The 17,237-nt window shown below is 38.5% G+C and overlaps 2 protein-coding genes across 4 annotated transcripts in view; both read right to left on the reverse strand.

The window, feature by feature from the left end:
- Ppt2 (palmitoyl-protein thioesterase 2) overlaps positions 1–17,237 on the reverse strand; it is a 529,716-nt gene that overhangs the window by 199,733 nt on the left and 312,746 nt on the right. The gene's annotated exons all lie outside the window — the stretch shown is intronic.
- Positions 1–17,237, reverse strand: part of RpL23A (ribosomal protein L23A) — a 42,856-nt gene that overhangs the window by 20,653 nt on the left and 4,966 nt on the right. Inside the window, exons 2-5 of one of the 3 annotated variants that reach the window (XM_053773043.2) lie at positions 6,794–7,081; positions 5,925–6,724; positions 2,901–3,028; positions 831–966 (exon numbers count right to left, since the gene is read on the reverse strand). In XM_053773043.2, coding sequence (XP_053629018.2) covers positions 831–966; positions 2,901–3,028; positions 5,925–6,724; positions 6,794–7,081 — 1,352 coding nt within the window. Of the gene's footprint in view, positions 1–830; positions 967–2,900; positions 3,029–5,924; positions 7,082–17,237 lie in introns of all 3 variants that reach the window. The other 2 variants (XM_053773042.2, XM_053773041.2) reach the window with 2 other exon arrangements.

Below are 17,237 nucleotides of genomic sequence, written 5' to 3' on the forward strand. Positions count from 1 at the left end.
CAGGAATTATTATAATCATGGGAAAGCACTAAACCTGTAGAATTATAGCACCCGTGGGGGGATGGAAGGTTTTCAGGCTTAATTCAGGGAACTGGAGCACAGATCCAATTCCCTAGATCAAGAGCCCCTCACCAGCATCAAGGAACTTCCCTTCAGGGGGAAGACAGGAATGAAGGTGATATAAATAATGTGCTAAAAATATCTAACCAAGACAGGACTCTAAAGCAATGGGTTCAAAATGGAAAAAAATTAAAATTTAGAAGATATAGGAAAACACTGGTTTGGAAACAGCTGTGGATGAGTGGAACAAACTCCCAAGTAGCATCATTGAGTTTTTTTTTTTTTTTTTTACACCACAAGGTTTTGAAAGTTGTTCATTCCAGGATGCTAGGAATGAATTCAATAACCCTGGTCCTGTACATACCAACTGTTCCATAAAACTGGCCTCAGTGACCATGCACAAGTGTTGAAATCTTGAAGCCCATTGTATGAAGCCTTCTCAAGTTATGAAAAATAAAAACTGAGGAATGGAAAAAAAAAAAGGGAAAAAAATTCAGGTATTGTCTTAAAGGTCCCCATTCAGTGGTATCTAATTAAAAAAAAAAAGTGTTCTGCCAGGATTTTTTGTTTTGGAGCTATACTAACAGACAATTATTTAAAATTGTACAACAGATGAGCAATGTAAAAATATATACCATATGGAGCACTCATGAGGCCATTCATTCTTGGGAGGGATATCGTCAGGGCACAAATGCCTAAGTAGTATTAACATTAAAAATAAAATATATGAGCTTGTTGGTGCTTATGCAAATAAGATAATAGTTCCTTACCTTTTTAACTGAAGACTTTATCTGATGCTTGTTGGCAAGCCGGTGAACAATAAATACTAAAGTGTTGTTATCTTCAATCTTTTTCATGGCAGATTCTGTAGTCAAAGGGTACTTAATGATGTTAAAAGCATCCAACCTGAAGAAAAGGTACAGTTTTAGCATCCTGTTCATTACTCTAAATTAATACAAATGCAGTACAAAGTTATAACTAGTTTTCCAACAAATACTATTATGCGGCAGTTTTAAGATAAGTACTTACTTGAGTTTTAAGAAGTGAGCTCCAGCTCTTGATCTAATCTCTTAACTGCTGAGCTTTAATCTGAATTTAAATATAGTGGTACCTCGAGTTACGAACTTAATTGGTTCCAGAAGGCTGTTCAAGTGCCAATACCAAACGAATTTGTTCCCATAAGGAATACTGTAAATTAGATTAACCCATTTCAGACCCCTAAAAATACACTTACAAAAATACACTTGCATAACTGTTAAAGTTGGGAGCTGTTCGAAACTCGAGATAACACTGTCCTGTACTTGATTTCCACTCCAGCAAAGGACAAAGTATATACCTTAAAATGTAAATTATTCTTAAACCAGTTTTGCAATCAAAATATCTTATAAAAACAAGAATCCAAATGGTCTTTCTTCATAACCAATGTCAATGCCAGCCTTGAACTAATCATACACCCTATTCCAATTATAGTTCCAGAAAGAATGGGGAGAAGGAAGAGGTGACATTTGAAGAGTGCTTTGACATATGAGGAACACTTAAGATATTTGCCAGATATGTATTATTTAGAGAAATATTATTATTACATTAGTGGGGAACACCAATGACAAAGTGCTTTTAGGAGATTCTAAAAAGAAGTTCCAAAGATAGATGGACAATTTGGAAGGGAATGTAAAAGAAGGAAATTAAAGTGAATGTAGGAAAGGAGCAAAGAACATTACCCATGGAAGCAAAAAGTGGAATGTATCCGAGTATAGTGGTACCAATACTCTTATATGGGTGTGAAGCATGGGTTTTGAATGTTGCAGAGGAGGAGGAGGATGGAGGCAGTGGAGGTTTCATGTCTGAAGGCAACTTGTGGTGAATATTATGTAGAAAATTTGGTATTTTCGGTGGGATACAGCTGGATTGTTGAAAAAAAAAAAATTATTTTGAAGATTAGAGGTGCAGGGTTACTTAAAGTATTATCCAAGAAGGCTGAGGAGGTGGTGTTGAAGTGGTCTGGACATTTAGAGGAGAGGATGGAGGAAAACAGGATGACTTGGAAGGTGTAATGCTGTAGTGGAGGAAAGGCAAGGTAGGGGTTGATTTTCCTGGGAAAAGTTGGAGGGAGGGGTTTAAGGTTTTGTATGCAAGGGAAATGAACATCCACAAGGCATATATCAGCATGTTAAAACAGGAGTGGAGGCAAGTGGTTTTTTTTTTATGATGCTGTGCTGCTAACTGTGAGCAAGGTAACATTTACAAAGGGATTCTGGGAAAATGGGTAGCCAACTTGAGTCCTGGAGGTGGAAGTACAGTGTATGCACTCTGGAGGAGGAAAATGATTAAAAGATTGTGGGTGTTCTCTTAACCACATACTTATTAACAAAGTTAGTTGGCTGGATGCCTTCACAATGGATAGATCTGACCCAAGGAAGTATGATTTGGGAAGGGAAAAACTGGGTTAGCTAGTATAATAAAACACATCCTTGAGTATCTGACATGCTGTTGAGGGTAAGAAAGGTAATTTTAAGAATGAATTCAGGAAACCAGTTAGCCAGATTTGAGTTCTAGACGACAGAAGTTTACTGCGTGCACTCTGAATGACAGGTGGGGATGGTGCAGCTCAGGGGGTCATAAGAACTGTGATGCCTACATACTACTAGCTAGACAACCAATAAGTGTTTTAGCAAACATGCTTCTGAGCCACCTTACCTTGGTAGGACGCTGCAGATATAGCACAAAATAAACAACTTTGCAGTAATGTGGTTAATGTTCCCACTTTCTCTAGTTACATTTAAATTTCTCCAATACATTTTTTGTCTTAAAAATGTTTATAATTTTCCCTACTGCTTGCTTACTTGCTCTTCCGAGGAACAGAGCGGCGAGGGTACTTGGGATTAGGCGGCAATCTCAGGGTCTTGGGCCGGCGAAAGCGAACAGAGGTTCTGATTTTCTTAACACGTGTTCCATGAATTCCTTTTATGACCTATAATAAAGAGTAATCTTTTCATTTAAAAACATTAACAGGGAAAATATTTACTAATACACTATAATTTTTGCATAAATGTATATTGCTGAGAATATGGCTTAAAGGACTAAACAGGTAAGCTATTCAAATTTGAAAGAATTTAACAGATATCAGGGCATATTAAAAGTAGGATGTAATGTCTGAAGTACAGGAGGGTTCTACTTATACAGCAGGTTAGGTTCTGGGCTAGGCTGTAAAGCAAAAATCGTTAAGTGAAATCTAGCCTTTTTTTACTTTCAAATGCATATAATAGCCTGTTAACATGTATACACTATCATATATTAAGTGAGCAATAGAGCTAGGGCTAAAAAATACATATACAGAGCACACATTACTTACCTTAAAATATTTTCATCCCTAGCTTATAGTGAGTGGTGAACACATTTACTGTAGGAAGTCTGAATAAATGAATGGATATATAAATTTTGTTGAAAATAAGAAAAAGTTTTGGAGTGAGATTAACAAGTTAAGGAAGCCTAGAGAACAAATGGATTTGTCAGTTAAAAATAGGAGAGGAGAGTTATTAAATGGAGAGTTAGAGGTATTGGGAAGATGGAGGGAATATTTTGAGGAATTGTTAAATGTTGATGAAGATAGGGAAGCTGTGATTTCGTGTATAGGGCAAGGAGGAATAACATCTTGCAGGAGTGAGGAAGAGCCAGTTGTGAGTGTGGAGGAAGTTCGTGAGGCAGTAGGTAAAATGAAAGGGGGTAAGGCAGCCGGGATTGATGGGATAAAGATAGAAATGTTAAAAGCAGGTGGGGATATAGTTTTGGAGTGGTGGTGCAATTATTTAATAAATGTATGGAAGAGGGTAAGGTACCTAGGGATTGGCAGAGAGCATGCATAGTTCCTTTGTATAAAGGCAAAGGGGATAAAAGAGAGTGCAAAAATTATAGGGGGATAAGTCTGTTGAGTATACCTGGTAAAGTGTATGGTAGAGTTATTATTGAAAGAATTAAGAGTAAGACGGAGAATAGGATAGCAGATGAACAAGGAGGCTTTAGGAAAGGTAGGGGGTGTGTGGACCAGGTGTTTACAGTGAAACATATAAGTGAACAGTATTTAGATAAGGCTAAAGAGGTCTTTGTGGCATTTATGGATTTGGAAAAGGCGTATGACAGGGTGGATAGGGGGGCAATGTGGCAGATGTTGCAGGTGTATGGTGTAGGAGGTAGGTTACTGAAAGCAGTGAAGAGTTTTTACGAGGAGAGTGAGGCTCAAGTTAGAGTATGTAGGAAAGAGGGAAATTATTTCCCAGTAAAAGTAGGCCTTAGACAAGGATGTGTGATGTCACCGTGGTTGTTTAATATATTTATAGATGGGGTTGTAAGAGAAGTGAATGCAAGGGTCTTGGCAAGAGGCGTGGAGTTAAAAGATAAAGAATCACACACAAAGTGGGAGTTGTCACAGTTGCTCTTTGCTGATGACACTGTGCTCTTGGGAGATTCTGAAGAGAAGTTGCAGAGATTGGTGGATGAATTTGGTAGGGTGTGCAAAAGAAGAAAATTAAAGGTGAATACAGGAAAGAGTAAGGTTATGAGGATAACAAAAAGATTAGGTGATGAAAGATTGGATATCAGATTGGAGGGAGAGAGTATGGAGGAGGTGAATGTATTCAGATATTTGGGAGTGGACGTGTCAGCGGATGGGTCTATGAAAGATGAGGTGAATCATAGAATTGATGAGGGGAAAAGGGTGAGTGGTGCACTTAGGAGTCTGTGGAGACAAAGAACTTTGTCCTTGGAGGCAAAGAGGGGAATGTATGAGAGTATAGTTTTACCAACGCTCTTATATGGGTGTGAAGCATGGGTGATGAATGTTGCAGCGAGGAGAAGGCTGGAGGCAGTGGAGATGTCATGTCTGAGGGCAATGTGTGGTGTGAATATAATGCAGAGAATTCGTAGTTTGGAAGTTAGGAGGAGGTGCGGGATTACCAAAACTGTTGTCCAGAGGGCTGAGAAAGGGTTGTTGAGGTGGTTCGGACATGTAGAGAGAATGGAGCGAAACAGAATGACTTCAAAAGTGTATCAGTCTGTAGTGGAAGGAAGGCGGGGTAGGGGTCGGCCTAGGAAAGGTTGGAGGGAGGGGGTAAAGGAGGTTTTGTGTGCGAGGGGCTTGGACTTCCAGCAGGCATGCGTGAGCGTGTTTGATAGGAGTGAATGGAGACAAATGGTTTTTAATACTTGACGTGTTGTTGGAGTGTGAGCAAAGTAACATTTATGAAGGGGTTCAGGGAAACCGGCAGGCCGGACTTGAGTCCTGGAGATGGGAAGTACAGTGCCTGCACTCTGAAGGAGGGGTGTAAATGTTGCACTTTAAAAACTGGAGTGTAAAGCACCCTTCTGGCAAGACAGTGATGGAGTGAATGATGGTGAAAGTTTTTCTTTTTCAGGCCACCCTGCCTTGGTGGGAATCGGCCAGTGTGATAATAAAAAAAAAAAATAAAAAAATATATAACTGCAAACTGCTGCATTAGCAAAATGCTGTTAAGTGAAGCATTGTAAAGCAGGGCCCTCCTGCATGGTTTCCAAGTACATGTACATTAAGACAAACTTAAATATGCAAAATGATATTGAAAGCCTGAAAATATGAAATATAAATTTCCATCCACACTGGCTACTGTTTTATCAATCAGATTATCAATCTGTAGTGAGAATATGCAACACTATATAACAAGAATTAAGTAACACAGATTATACTTTTAAAAGAAACAGTAACCGAAATAATAATTGCAACCAAAAAGTTCATGAAACCATACATCAAAATAGCAAGCATCAGATAACATTAACATTACTTTTGGCTTGCAGGATAAAGAAAAAAATAGCTTAACTATTTTCAAGGCTGAACATACCTTAATGGCAAATTTCATGGCTTTCTTCACTGCAAATTTCTTGGTTCCTTTAACCCCCTTTGCTCTTCTGGCCTTGGAGGCTGCAACAGTCAATTTCTTTACTCCAACCTTAGGACGAGGAGCTTCCTTCCCTTTAGGTTTCTTGCCTACAGCCTTCTTCACTCGTGTTCCCTGCTTCTTAGCAACAGCTCCTTTGGTTCCAGCCTTTGCAGGACCCTTTCTTTGACCCTTTCTTTCACCCTTTCCAGCTGGCCCTTTCACTCCAGGCTTTTTTTTTGGCACACCCTTTTTGGGTGCACCAGCACCTGCTCCTGCGCCTGCAACCTTCTTAGCAGCAGGGCCCTTGGGTCCAGAACCTGCTGGTCTCTTTGCACCAGTGGCAGGTTTACCAGCAGATGCTTTAGATGCAGCTCCCTTGGCACCACCAGTGGCACCAGCAGCTGGCTTAGACCCAGCTGATGCCTTGGCTCCAGCAGCGCCCTTTGCTCCAGGTGCTGCCTTTGCTCCAGCAGCCCCCTTTGCCCCGGCAGCCCCCTTTACCCCTGCAGCGCCCTTTGCACCGGCAGCTCCCTTTGCTCCAGCTGCTCCCTTTGCTCCAGCTGCCCCCTTTGCTCCAGCAGCTCCCTTTGCTCCAGCAGCTCCCTTTGCTCCAGCAGCTCCCTTTGCTCCAGCAGCTCCCTTTGCTCCAGCAGCTCCCTTTGCTCCAGCAGCTCCCTTTGCTCCAGCAGCTCCCTTTGCTCCAGCAGCTCCCTTTGCTCCAGCAGCTCCCTTTGCTCCATCTCCTCCCTTTGCTCCATCTCCTCCCTTTGCTCCAGCTCCTCCCTTTGCTCCAGCTCCTCCCTTTGCTCCAGCTCCTCCCTTTGCCCCACCTTCCTTTGCTCCAGCTCCTCCCTTTGCTCCAGCTCCTCCCTTTGCTCCAGCTCCTCCCTTTGCTCCAGTGGCTGGCTTATCTCCAGCTGCCGGCTTTGGCTTATCTCCAGCTGCCGGCTTTGGCTTATCCCCAGCTGCCGGCTTTGGCTTATCCCCAGCTGCTGGCTTCGGCTTATCTCCAGCTGCTGGCTTTGGCTTGTCTCCAGCTGCTGGCTTTGGCTTTTCTCCAGCTGCTGGCTTCGGCTTTTCTCCAGCTGCTGGCTTGTCGCCAGCAGGCTTTTTATCCTCTGAAAAGGCCATTTAAAGTTAATTCCAAGAAATTCAAATTGCTCATAAGTACTTTCAAAGAGTCCTAACTGCTCTTCCCTGTATTGTCCCTAATTCCCTTTAGATGTTGGTTTATTAATTATTAAACACCAACATGTCAAACTGAAAAAAAAGAAAACTTGTCACCATTCGCTCTAATCAAACAGGCTCGCATATACCTAAGGGATACCCTATCACTCAAAACTCCTTTACACCCTCCATTCAACTATTCCTGGAACATCCCTTACTCCTTTCATCCACTTTAGCCAAATTAACTGGAGTAATGTAGCAGGAAATCTAGTCTAATTAATGTCTAGAGGTGGTCCACGGCTTTTTTTTATAACAGTACATGACAGACCCAATTAAACAAAGAAAACTGCCTTACTTCATTTTCACAAACAAGTAATCTTGAGGCTCAGGAGAAGGCTCAGAGAAAGCAATTACAAATCACTGTTTCAATTAGGAATGGGACAATACCAAAATTTTTAACAATACCAATACTCAATTTTAGTCCTATATCAACACCACTAAAATATGCTGATAAACACCAAAACCAATACTTTGGCACACCTCTAAGTTTTCATATCATAGAATTAACTGATAATGAAATCAGGGTCCTTAATTTTCATAATGTAGATTAATGGGGCTAAAGGATTATTTGGGTAATGTAACCTGATTAGGGCTTATCATGAGAAGCATAACAGTAGGTATGGTTGTCAATATGACATTTTCAAAGCTTTGCCAAAGCTGCCCAACCTACACAGGAGGGCCCCGCTTTACGGAGTTTCGCTTTACGGCGTTCCGCTAATACGGTCATTTCAAATTATGACCAAAACTCGTTATACGGCTCCCCCCACCTGACTTTCTAATACGGTCACAGCGCCCCACCCAGTTTGTTTATATTCTCTGAGAGACCTGTAAACACTAAGTCTCTCCATTATGTCTGGAAACTCCAAAATTTTAAGTGTTTTTAAAAGTTATTTCATATTTTATATATACTCTGATAATTATACTTATGTATACCTGTACTTAAATAAACTTACATACTGTGCTGGCATGCAGGTACACATTAAAATCAGTAAGTGCGTTCTTTGTCTCCAGACGTCATATTAGTAATGATAATAATAATCACCGAGTCTCATTTAAATGTCGTATATTACGTTAATATACACATTTTCATTAATCCATCTATGATATTTTTTCAAAATTATATAATAAACACGATGCATAACATATAAATATGATCAATACACCCCGCAGTAGAATAAATAAACATAAATATGAGATGTGGTAGCAGACGACTTGCACAAGTGACGCCATATTAGAAATAATAATAATAATAATAATCACCGAGTCTCATTAAATATCGTATATTACGTTAAAATACACATTTTCATTAATCCATCCATGATATTTTTTCAAAATTATATAATAAACATGATACATAACATATAAAGATGATAAATACACCCCACAATAGATTAAATAAACATAAATTTGAGATGTGGTAGCCAGATAACTTGTACAAGTGATGCCAAGAATAACATTTTCTCTAATCTAACACAATAGAAAATGTGTTACTGGGGGTAACTGCAGAAAATTATTCCTTTCATATGTATGTAAGTAAGTTTATTCAGGCATACACAAATACAGTTACATAGATTATCATACATAACAGCATATGTGTAGAGAACCTAGGATAACCCAAAAAAGTCAGACAGTGACTTATTTCCATTGCCTTCACTCATAGCATCATTTCTTCTCAAAATGATGTTACATGAGAATGGGAGTGTTCTTCTTTATTTATTCTACCGTATCAATGTAGAGACAACCTGTACACAATGTAACTTGTACACAAACCAGAACTTTGTTTGTTTACAAAACTTACCTTCCCTGGTTTGTTTACATAACTCTGCGCCTGTCCTCTCTCATGCACTCATTCTTTCTCTCTCTCATTTATTCGTTTTATCTCATTTACTTACTCCTGACCCTACATTAAGACAACAAATATTTTAAGGTAAGTAATGAGTGAACTGTATATACATTTTATTGCTCTGGGATGCTTAAATATCATAGAATATATGTGTGGGTGGGTTGGCCTGGTATGGTAGCCCAGCTGACTACCATACATACCACACTTGATTTTTTACAATAAATGCTACTTGTCTCATCCTAGATTAAGACTATAAATATTTTACGGTAAGTAATGAGCAAACTGTATATGCATTTTATCGTTCTGGGATGCTTAACCCTTTCAGGGTCCAAGGTCAAAATCTGAAGTGGTGCCCCAGTGTCCAAGAATTTCAAAAAAAAAAATTAGTTATTTTTTCTTATGAAATGCTTGAGAATCTTTTTGTGAAGGTAATAAAACAAAAAGTACGAAATTTGATGGAAAATTAACGAAATTGTGCTCTCGCGAATTTTGATGTGTCAGCGATATTTACGAATCGGCGATTTTGCCGACTTTGACTCCCATTTTAGGCCAATTACATTATTCCAGTTGACCAAATTCTTAGCTATTTCATTAGTGTTACTTCTATTCTATCGATTGAGCACAAGAAATCGCCAAGTCAACTGTTTCAATTACAAAATAAAGTGATCAGAAGTTGGTAATTTGGCCAATTTAACACAAAGTTCAAAATATTCCAATTTCAAAATAGGGTCCAGAATAAACAATGTAGGTATTCCTGGCACTAAACTAACATGTCCTCTGTTTATTAGTTATGTTTTGAGGCTTTACAAATAGATTCCATTTTGATTTTTTATTCACATAATGAATTTTTATTCACACCAAAAAATTGAAGATTTACAGTTATGCAATATTGTAATAATTGTATAAATGTCATCACCACATTTGTGAATGTATATTAGACCCACCAGCTGGCGTGTATTAGACGTGTGAGGTCGTTTGTTTACTCTTGAACATCAGCAAAAATTTAACATTTCTGCTACTTTGAGCTCAGTTTCAAGCCATTTCCCGTGCTAAAACCAATCAAAATCATCTCTATTTCTGTAATATGTCTTCCATTCTATCAAATGAGACCAAGAAATCGCAAATACAACTATAAAAAACATACGAAAAAACACTGCAAAGTCGCTGTTTTAATCGAAAATCATGGTCTCGGTTTTTTTCTCTCATTATACACAGTGTGCTGCAGGATTTGTTTTATGTGGTGCACACATATCACATAGATGTATTCTCTCATATCTAGGCCCAAATGTACCACTCACAGTTTATCAGAGTGAGCTAAGCTCATGACGTAGATCTACGGTTTGGACCCTGAATGTAAAGCCGTAGATCTACGGGACGGACCCTGAAAGGGTTAAATGTAATAGAATATTATGTGTAGGTGGGGTGGCCTGGTATGGTAGCCCGGCTGACTACCATACATACCACACTTGATTTCTTACAATAAATACTACTTGTCTCACCCTAGAATAAGACTATAAATATTTTAAGGTAAGTAATGAGTGCACTATGTGTGCATTGTACTTTTTTATTGTTTTCTGATGCCTAGTTGTATTGCTAACTTAATATATGTTAGTGTAAACTTATCTAGTACAGTGGACCCCCGCATAACGATTACCTCCGAATGCGACCAATTATGTAAGTGTAATTATGTAAGTGCGTTTGTACGTGTATGTTTGGGGGTCTGAAATGGACTAATCTACTTCACAATATTCCTTATGGGAACAAATTCGGTCAGTACTGGCACCTGAACATACTTCTGGAGTGAAAAAATATCGTTAACCGGGGGTCCACTGTATTTGTATGCATTTATAAGTGGAAAAAAAGGGTGTTCCACTTTACGGCGGTAGCCTGGAACCTAACCTGCCGTATAAGTGGGGCCCTACTGTAATTCCAATAGTTCCAATAGAGAAATCAAACCAAACAAATTATCCTAAATGGATGAACATGACTAAATAAGACTAAAATATCTCTTGGGTAAAAAGAGAAGCATTTCTATATCTGAAAGAAACCCACACAATTCTAATCACAATTTCTCTTAGCTTATTTTTTTTTTTTGTCTTTAAATTGAATATGCTTGTTCATTAAGTGACCCTCTCCTCTTGATTTAATGGTAAATGCTTCTAGAAGAAGGATGAAGCACTGCATCCTTCCTTCTTCTAGAACAGGAGTTCCCAACCAGGGGTGATCGCACCCCCTGGGGGTGCGAGACATCATTCCAGGGGGTGCGAGAATGAAATTCAAGAAATCATTAATTATATAAAGGATAAAATAAATTATGCATAATCAGTCACTTGTCACACGGTATTCACACACAAATTAACCCTTTCAGGGTTGACAGGCCCTCTCAGAGACTTGTTCTCCGAGTTGGCCAAATTTAAAAAAAAAAAAAAAATTCTTATGAAAAGATAGAGAATCTTTTCCCGATCATAATGACACCAAAAGTATGAAATTTGATGGAAAACTTACGGAATTATGCTCTCGCGAAGTTAGCGGTCTCGACGATGTTTACACCGGCGATTTTGCCCATTTTGAGCCCTATTTTCAGCCAATTCCAGTGTACTTGTCGACAAAAATCATAACTATTTCGCTAGAACTCCATTTTTTTCTATCGAATGAGTACAAGAAACCACCCATTTATCAATTTCAACTATCCAATACAGTGGTCAGAATTTAGCAATTTTGCCAATTTCACACAAATTTCAAAAGATGCCAATTTCCGAATGGGGTCCAGAATAAACAAGAAAGACATTCCTGGCACTAAAATAACATTTCCTGTGCTCATTATTCACATCCCCATGCCCCTCTTACATTCTTTTGCTTTCCACTTTGAATTTTTATTCTCACAAAAAAATAGAAGATTTACTGTTATGCAGACTACTGCATTGATGTAGAAATGGTATAAATATAATCAGCGCACTTGTGAAAGAATATTAGACTTACCAGTTGACATGTATTGGACGCATAGCATGATTTGTTTACTTTTGAACTTTGGTAAAAATCAAACATTTCTGCTACTTTGAGAGCAATTTCAAGGTAGTTTTCTTTGTAAAATCAGTCAAAATCATCTCAATTTCTGTAATAAGTCTTCCATTCTATAAAATGAGACCAGGAAAACTAAAATACAACAATAAATACCATACGAAAATACAGTGCAAAGTCGGTTTTAATCCAAAAACATGGTTAAAGTTTTTTTTTCTCATTACGCACTGTGTGCTGCAGGATTTTTTTATACCGCGCAAACTGACCACATAGACCCATTCTTTTATATGTAGGCCTACCAGCTTTCTCTCACTAGATTTGAGGGTGCTAGAATAAATTTAGGCGTACTAGTACGTCAAAAACCCTGGTGCATAAGCCGTACTAGTACGGCCGAAACCCTGTAAGGTTTAAAATCACATATCATCAGGCCCTGAAAAACCGTTTTCAAGGATATTCAAGGAACTTTACAAACCATTTGCTAGTCTCTTTGACAGATCACTACCAAAGGGTATCGTATCGGATAACTAAAAAACAGACAAATGTTATACCCATTTACAAGGTGGGAGATAGGTTTTTAGCTTCAAATTATAGACCAATCAGTCTAATCTCAATTGTGATAAAGTTGATGGAACCAACAATTGCAGATGCAATTTGAAGCCACATTGAAAGATACAATATGATAAATGAATCTCAACAAAGGAGCATTCTTGCCTTATAAATTTACTAACCTTTTTCACTAAGGTATTTGAGGCCAAAATTAAGCTTACAGTACTGTGCATATTAACTTCAGTAAAGCCTTCAACAGAGGTGCACACAGGAGACTGATGAAAGTAGCAGGACATGGTATAGAATGAATGCATGTAAGGCATGCTCCTCCTTCCTCATTAAAGGTCTCAGAAAATCACCCAAGCTTTATGTGCTCAAACTTGGGAACAAAGGTGGGTTTTGGATTACAGGCAAATGAGTTTCAGTGTTGGAATAACAGTATACTAAACTCCAAATGCCCTATCCCAAATAAAACAGTTTTTCAGATTACTTTAGGATGGTTATCAACTATTATAAATTATAATTTACATATTACTGGAATGTAATAAGTAAACCAGCTTCAGCAATCGTAAATAACTGAAAAGTAGCCATCTGTAAACAGGTAGACATGTTTTTTTGGTGTTTTATTGGCAGTGAAGCAGAGAAGCTGAGCAAGGTCTCACCTCTTTCAGATGTGCATAAACAGTCAGCTACAGGCACACTTATTATTTTGAAGTACATGTATATATTGCATTTTTACTTTTTCAGAATATGCCTGCCAAAATTGGGGTAAACTTTATACACTCGTGTGCCTTATATGCCAGAAAATACAGTATCTCCCGGGTCAAATTATAGATGTTAGACAAGCAACAACTTGTGCATAAATGGGAAGAAATCAGAACTTGGATCCATTACAAGTGTGCCACAAATAACACTGATGAGAGGCTAGTGACAAGTTTCCCGATGACATTAAAATAGGCCATCCGATAATTTCTGAGCACACTAAGAAAGCCACAGGATGACCTGCACAGACTTATGTTATGGTTAAAGTGACATATGCAGGTCAATGCAGACAAATGTAAGGTTCTAATTCTAGGGAAAGAAGAAAACTTGGTATTATACTCATAAGCTATATAATACAGTGCTTTGCAATATTGTAATAATTGTATAAATATCATCACCACATTTGTGAATGTGTATTAGATCCACCAGCTGGCGTGTATTAGACGTGTGAGGTCGTTTGTTTACTCTTGAACATCGACAAAAATTTAACATTTCCGCTACTTTGAGCTCAGTTTCAAGCCATTTCCGGTGCTAAAACCAATCAAAATCATCTCTATTTCTGTAATATGTCTTCCATTCTATCAAATGAGACCAAGAAATTGCAAATACAACTATAAAAAACATACAAAAAAACACTGCAAAGTTGCTGTTTTAATCGAAAATCTTGGTTTCAGTTTTTTTTCTCTCATTATACACAGTGTGCTGCAGGATTTGTTTTATGTGGTGCACACATACCACATAGATGTATTCTCTCATATCTAGGCCCAAGTGTACCACTCACAGTTTATCAGAGTGAGCTGAGCTCATGACGTAGATCTACGGTTTGGACACTGAACGCAAAGCCGTAGATCTACGGGACGGACCCTGAAAGGGTTAAATTGAATGTGAAAAGGCTTGAAGAGCTCTGGTCAGCAGATATTTAAAGCCAAGACAGAAGTGCATTAGTGTTTAAAATAAGGTAATAAGATTTTTGAGTAAAAAGAAATATAAACAACGAAAGTCCTCAGGATTTACTTGAACTTTATATAATTTCAATAATGCCTCACTAAGATTATGCTGCTCAGTTCTGGCCTCCATACTACAGAACGGACATAAATGTGCTAGAAAATATAGAGAAGAGTGACAAAATTTATCCCAAGTTTCAGAAAAACAAAACAAAAACAAAAAAAAAAAGCTGAAGGCACTGAATTTGCACTCTAGAGACAGATTATTACTATTATAATCAAGCGAAGCATTAAACCCATAAGGGTCATACAGCAGAACTGTACAATTATGGGGAATGTCAATGAAGCATACAAATGGAGAACAGGAATAAACACATGAGATATAAATAACATATCTAAGGCATCTAGCATCACTGGGATGAGACCCTTGGGTAGGTTAGATAAATACATAAGTGGGTGTGGGTGATACTAGGACAGATGCCGCACTCCTACCTTAAGTGAATGTGACCTGACCTGACTAGGTTGGGGCATTGGCTTGGGCCAGTGGGGGATTTGGACCTGCCTCACATAGGCCAGTGGGCCTGCTGCAGTGTTCCTTCTTTCTTATGTTATGTTCTTATAACAAAGAAGGAGCACTGCAGCAGGCTTACTGGCCCATGCTAGGCAGGTCCAAGTCACCTACTGGCCCAAGCCAGATCCAACTTACACCTACCCACACCCACTCATGTATTTGTCTAACCTATTTTTAAAACTATACAACATTTTAGCTTCAATGATGCTACTTGGGAGTTTGTTTGCTCATCCACAACTCCATCACCAAACCAGTGCTTTCCTATATCCTTCCTAAATCTAAATTAATGTAGACAAATGTAAGGTTCTAAACCTGGGAAGAGAGAGTAACCACAGCACTTATACACTGAATAATGTAGATCTCAAATCACTCTGAATGCAAAAAAAAAAAAAAAAAAAAGTTTTTAGTAATCTAAAACCAATTAAAAAATACGTTTGCATTAGAGCTAATACAAAAATCTTAGTTTCACATAAAGAAGTATAAATAATAGGCGATATGAGGATATATTTCAACTTTATATATCCTTGGTAGGAACTCATTTAGGTTTTGCTGTACAGTTCTGGTCACTATCACAGAATGGACATAAATACTCTGGTAAACATACAAGACAAGGATGACAAAGTTGATCCCACATACCAGAATTCTTTCCAACAAAGATAGAATAAGGGCACTGAATCTGCATTCTTAGAAAGGCTTAGAATTAGGGGTATATGACTGAGGTGTATAAATGGAAGTCAAGAACAAATAAAGGAGATATAAGTAATTGTAGGTAGTAGGTTGGTAGACAGCAACCACCCAGGGAAGTACTACTGTCCTGCCAGATGACTGTGAAACAGAAACCTGTAACTGTTTTGCATGATAGTAGGATTGCTGGTTTTCCTTTTCTGTCTCATAAACACGCTAGATAACAGGGATATCTTGCTACTCCTACTTACACTTTGGTCACACTTCACAGACACGCACATGCATATATATATACATACATCTAGGTTTTTCTCCTTTTTCTAAATAGCTCTTGTTCCTCTTTATTTCTTCTATTGTCCATGGGGAAGTGGAAAAGAATCTTTCCTCCGTAAGCCATGCGTGTCGTATGAGGCGACTAAAAATGCCGGGAGCAATGGGCTAGTAACCCCTTCTCCTGTAGACATTTACTAAAAAAGAGAAGAAGAAAAACTTCATAAAACTGGGATGCTTAAATGTGCGTGGATGTAGTGCGGATGACAATAAACAGATGATTGCTGATGTTATGAATGAAAAGAAGTTGGATGTCCTGGCCCTAAGCGAAACAAAGCTGAAGGGGGTAGGGGAGTTTCGGTGGGGGGAAATAAATGGGATTAAATCTGGAGTATCTGAGAGAGTTAGAGCAAAGGAAGGGGTAGCAGTAATGTTGAATGATCAGTTATGGAAGGAGAAAAGAGAATATGAATGTGTAAATTCAAGAATTATATGGATTAAAGTAAAGGTTGGATGCGAAAAGTGGGTCATAATAAGCGTGTATGCACCTGGAGAAGAGAGGAATGCAGAGGAGAGAGAGAGATTTTGGGAGATGTTAAGTGAATGTATAGGAGCCTTTGAACCAAGTGAGAGAGTAATTGTGGTAGGGGACCTGAATGCTAAAGTAGGAGAAACTTTTAGAGAGGGTGTGGTAGGTAAGTTTGGGGTGCCAGGTCTAAATGATAATGGGAGCCCTTTGATTGAACTTTGTATAGAAAGGGGTTTAGTTATAGGTAATACATATTTTAAGAAAAAGAGGATAAATAAGTATACAAGATATGATGTAGGGCGAAATGACAGTAGTTTGTTGGATTATGTATTGGTAGATAAAAGACTGTTGAGTAGACTTCAGGATGTACATGTTTATAGAGGGGCCACAGATATATCAGATCACTTTCTAGTTGTAGCTACACTGAGAGTAAAAGGTAGATGGGATACAAGGAGAATAGAAGCATCAGGGAAGAGAGAGGTGAAGGTTTATAAACTAAAAGAGGAGGCAGTTAGGGTAAGATATAAACAGCTATTGGAGGATAGATGGGCTAATGAGAGCATAGGCAATGGGGTCGAAGAGGTATGGGGTAGGTTTAAAAATGTAGTGTTAGAGTGTTCAGCAGAAGTTTGTGGTTACAGGAAAGTGGGTGCGGGAGGGAAGAGGAGCGATTGGTGGAATGATGATGTGAAGAGAGTAGTAAGGGAGAAAAAGTTAGCATATGAGAAGTTTTTACAAAGTAGAAGTGATGCAAGGAGGGAAGAGTATATGGAGAAAAAGAGAGAGGTTAAGAGAGTGGTGAAGCAATGTAAAAAGAGAGCAAATGAGAGAGTGGGTGAGATGTTATCAACAAATTTTGTTGAAAATAAGAAAAAGTTTT

Source organism: Cherax quadricarinatus, chromosome 9, assembly GCF_038502225.1.
Source record: "Cherax quadricarinatus isolate ZL_2023a chromosome 9, ASM3850222v1, whole genome shotgun sequence".
Lineage (NCBI taxonomy): Eukaryota > Metazoa > Arthropoda > Malacostraca > Decapoda > Parastacidae > Cherax > Cherax quadricarinatus.